General features: G+C 45.8%; 1 protein-coding gene across 1 annotated transcript; it reads left to right on the top strand.

Moving 5' to 3' along the window:
- The first annotated feature begins 787 nt into the window (after positions 1-787).
- Positions 788-3,877, top strand: LOC123040065 (uncharacterized). Its single transcript, XM_044463006.1, has 4 exons — positions 788-1,026; positions 1,307-1,409; positions 1,509-2,028; positions 2,565-3,877. Exons 3-4 carry the CDS (start codon positions 1,556-1,558, stop codon positions 3,646-3,648), a joined length of 1,557 nt encoding a protein of 518 aa, XP_044318941.1. The 5' UTR covers positions 788-1,026; positions 1,307-1,409; positions 1,509-1,555; the 3' UTR covers positions 3,649-3,877.
- The last annotated feature ends 354 nt before the right edge of the window (positions 3,878-4,231 follow it).

Below are 4,231 nucleotides of genomic sequence, written 5' to 3'. Positions count from 1 at the left end.
TAATGTGACCATACTTCCCTCCATTTCCTTCTTCTATGCTTGTAACAACTTGTTTGCAATCAGATGCAACTACAACTCGGGTTTGCATTAAATCCGTTGAGAGTGCCAGAGCTTCGCACAGATCATAATCCGTTGAAAATTTTCATGTGAAATGGGATGGCGGTGCTTTGTCAGTGAAAAAAAGCAAAAGTAAATGTAACATTTGTCGTCTGACTTATTTATTTTTTTGCGCGGATAAAAAATACTCAAGCTTCCCTCCACGAAATTTGCAGGTAGCATTTTGGTTTGACAATGAAGACATCTATTTTTTTGAATTTTGTTTGACATTTGTAAAAATATTTTTGATGGGTAGGAGCATTTGCCCCCAAGAGCCGAATTAGATTTCCGCCAAGAAATACTCAACATTCTAGTAAAGACATTCTGAAAGAACGGCAGTGGCCAAATTGCAGTTCACGGATTGGCTCGGGCATTTCATCGAACAGTTTGCCCCTCCCCTGCTGGAGGCAAGCAGAACAACGAGTGGAGGAGCGGACGAGGTGAGGAGCGAGCCACGTCGGCGGTGTACTTGGCGCTGACCGGCCACAGACTCAGTACGGACCATGCATCCCGAGACGGAGCATATCTTTGTGTTAGATCCCATGCTACTAGTAGTAGTAGCAGCAGCAGCAGCAAAGAAAAAGAAAAGGAAGTAGCTTAAACCTCACGCCCGCAGCCGTAGGCGTAGCTTCCTAGAAGTTTCTTCTTTGAGCATCTACGACCCCGGCCCCCTCCAGTTCGAACCACCTCTGGGGATGATAAGGTTTTACGTAGTAGGTGAGGCCTTGCGCCCTGCGGTCGAGCATCCGACGCCGTTGAGCGTTGAGGGAGAGATTTTCCCTTCAAACATAATAATACTAACGCCATATACTGTACTAAAACGCGTCCCAACGCTCAACCTCGCCTCTCCTCTCCTCTCCTCCCCTCCCCTCCCCTCCACCGCCGAGGTCGAAATCTGCGGCGAATGCGACCGGGAGAACCGATCCCAAGGTGCGCCGCCCTCCTCCTCCTCCTCCTCCTCCTTCGCGAGTCCTCTCCCGGGATTCAGGTCTGCTCGGGGGGAATTGCGGGCGGCTTCTGTTTAGATTCCGCCCCTCCCTCGTCATCGCCGTCCCCTTCCTGGGGTTTGGCCGGCCTTTTTTTCTTTTCGTTCGCGGGGCGGGCTGGGGTTTAGCCCTTTTGTGGAGCGCGGGTTCCGCCTGGATCCGCTCCCCGCTGTCCGGGTCGCTTGGTTCGCATTTTCGTAAGGTTTTGCTCTCAATTTTGACAGGATCAGCTCGCCGCTGCTTTAGGGGGGAATCGCCTTTTGGCCCGTGTCCGCTGTGCGTGATTCCGGACTGTCTACTACAAAGCGTCATCCTGACCTGATACCCGTGCGTGGATTATCCTTTCTGCTGCTGCTGCTGTCAGTAACATCTTTGTTGCTGCCTTTGATCTAAAAATGTTTGTTTGTTTATGTCCTTTGGTGCCAGGTTTACTAAAGCCAAGTCACCAACCAGGTTCGAGCTGCCGGGGAAATATGGGCAATGTACTTGCAATGCCTGCACATGTTTTCCAGACAGCTCAACAGAACCATGTGGTTGTGGTTGCGGAGGAAACATTCAGATTATGTGACGTGGATCGTCTGTCTCAAGTTACCAGAAAACTGCACCGGTCCATTGAGCAGCACCCCCACTCAAAGCAGGCAGACACGACGTGCTGTGTCTCAGCTGAAAGGAGAAGCCATGACAGTTATCCATCGTCTGATGATGGTGATGTTCCAGAGTGGCACCTTCATTTTTCCAACCGGGCCAATCCCCTCCCCCTAACCGACAAGCGGCAGCTTCATTATCGATCACATATGTATATGGAAACTGAGGGTCTTGAATGTATCTTACCTGACCATATGGCCCAACTAGAAGACATTGTACGCCACCACACAGTGGCTGTTGGTCCTGGTTACGAGGAAGAGCTACTCCAACACCTCCCACACAGCACAGATGCGTTGACCAGGTAAATTCACTTGTTTATATCCAAGGTTATCAGCATCAAGTATTCCTTCTTCTTATTCATTGCTCCCTCCGTATCTAAATACAAGACGTTTTTGCAGTTCAAATGGAACAGCAAAAATGTCTTATATTTACTTAAAGAGGGAGTATTACAACATAAGCATCAAAATAGTATGCCTCTTATTGTGGTTCAGACCTGAATAGCATCTTATATTTGTTTTGGAGTGGCAAATAGTTAAAAGTTCAAATTTTTTTTTCAGTACAGAGATGTAATAGACCGCGACCAGCATTGTACAACACAGCTTTTCTGAAATAGTAACAGCCCAAGTAGAGTTAAGTTTCCCAAGATAAACTTTCTTCTGCTCCCAGTTCTTTAGTAAGGCAGATGTTCTGTTCAATTCCTTGTAATGAAGTATTAACTTTTCTTAATGAAGCTGGGGGTATCCCCTGTATTTAGTTGTCAGAATACTGTCTCTTCTTCTGTTTCATATATCATATGTGATTTTTCTCTACTCATATTTAATCCTGCCTATTAAACAGCCTTTTCAATGAACTGGAAATTCGGTTGACCAGTATTAGTCCTGAATGTGAAGATTTTCCCATCAGGTTGAAAACATACACAGAATTGCTCTGTTTGATTAAAGGGCAGTTATATGACGAGAGTAGACCATTTAGGGAATTTAAGATAGGCTACTTTGCACAGTTTGCAAAACACCCTATAGAAATTCTCGTGAAAATTGCATTTCTTCTCAGCAAGATGGAGTGGTCTGTCACTGATATTTGTCCAATGATGCTTGCATATGAGGCAGTTATGGATGTTGTTCCTCTTATCCAAAAATTAATTCCCAGTGAATCTGATGATCTCTTACCCGAGATTAAAAGTAACATCTGGGAGTCTTTCAGGAAAATAGTTGGCAGTATGGGGGATCCTCAGGGTGGTGCCATTCACTCAGTGACATGTTCCCTGGTAGACTCAGTGAAGATTATCCATAGTCACAAACAGTTAGTGCAATCTTTTGCTCCTGATGATGACAGCCACTCGTTTGGAAATCTTCTGTCTGGCGTGATTGGAAGGTGGATATCTGCACTCGAGAAACATCCGATGTCAGATAGTCGGCGGAAGAACATTTTCATGCTGAACAACATGAGTCATTTAAAGGGGAAGACAAATGTTCTGTTAGATGATTTGCTGCCTCTGCAGCATCTTGATTTTCCTTATCCTGATTATTTCAAATTACTCACAGATATCTGGATCCAGGGTTACCTGGTAGATGCTTGGAAGCCAGCCTTATATTTTCTGAGTTGCAAGTCTTGGTGGGTTAGTCGGCATTCATCCTTGGTTAAATTTACCTCAACATTCAATGGGATTTTTGATCATCAGAAAACTTGGGTGGTTCCTGATCCTGCTCTACGGGAAACTCTAAGAGTCCGTATAAAGGGGCATATTTTGCCAACATACAGAGCTTTCTTGGTGAAGTATCCAGATACTGGGCCGTCTGGTTGTTTGTGTTTGTGGGGAGGTTCAGCAGAAGAGATATATAGCGCAGAGAGTTTGGAGCTGGTGGTGGACACGATATTTGAAGGAGGAACTGGACAGCCTACTTGTCCTTCCCTTTCTCCTTAGTATCCATAGATTAGACTATCAAGTGGAATTGTACATAAGGTGAAGATTTTTCTCACACGAAACCACTGATGTCTGTGTAATGCTGATCTTGGAGCGCGCCTTTTCCTCCCTAAGTAGTCCGATAGGGAAAAGACTCTGGTTGTATATTTGATATTCTTCTTCCGCCCATTTTTGAAGAAGATAGGGAAAATACTCTGGTTGTATATTTGATATTCTTCTTCGGCCCATTTTTGAAAGATGGTTTGAGATGCGAGTTAAGTACTTGTTTGTATTCCTTGTATGACGATGCAGGTTCATCGCCTTGTCTGTATGTAGGCTGTCTCAGAAGTGAAGGTGTTATCCCATTTGTTTTGCATCATGCATTTTCATCTCTGTACAAGTGTAGATTAATGGTGCAAGGTTTATCAGGGGAAAAGGAAGCAGGCAAGTACTGTTTGTATTCTGGTGGCCGTTTCTCCCGAGCTGGCCACCTCCCTGTCCTGCAGCCATCCTCGTCTGCTGCGCTGGTAGTTGGCGGCGTCTCCATGGAGGTGCCTCCAGGCAAGCCTGCTGCTCCGGCTCTGCCGGCCGCTTCTGCCGTGGG

The sequence above is a fragment of the Triticum aestivum genome, chromosome 2B (assembly GCF_018294505.1).
Source record: "Triticum aestivum cultivar Chinese Spring chromosome 2B, IWGSC CS RefSeq v2.1, whole genome shotgun sequence".
Classification (NCBI taxonomy): domain Eukaryota; kingdom Viridiplantae; phylum Streptophyta; class Magnoliopsida; order Poales; family Poaceae; genus Triticum; species Triticum aestivum.
Note: the sequence above shows the minus strand (reverse complement) of the source record. Positions and strands in the feature narration are given on the sequence as shown.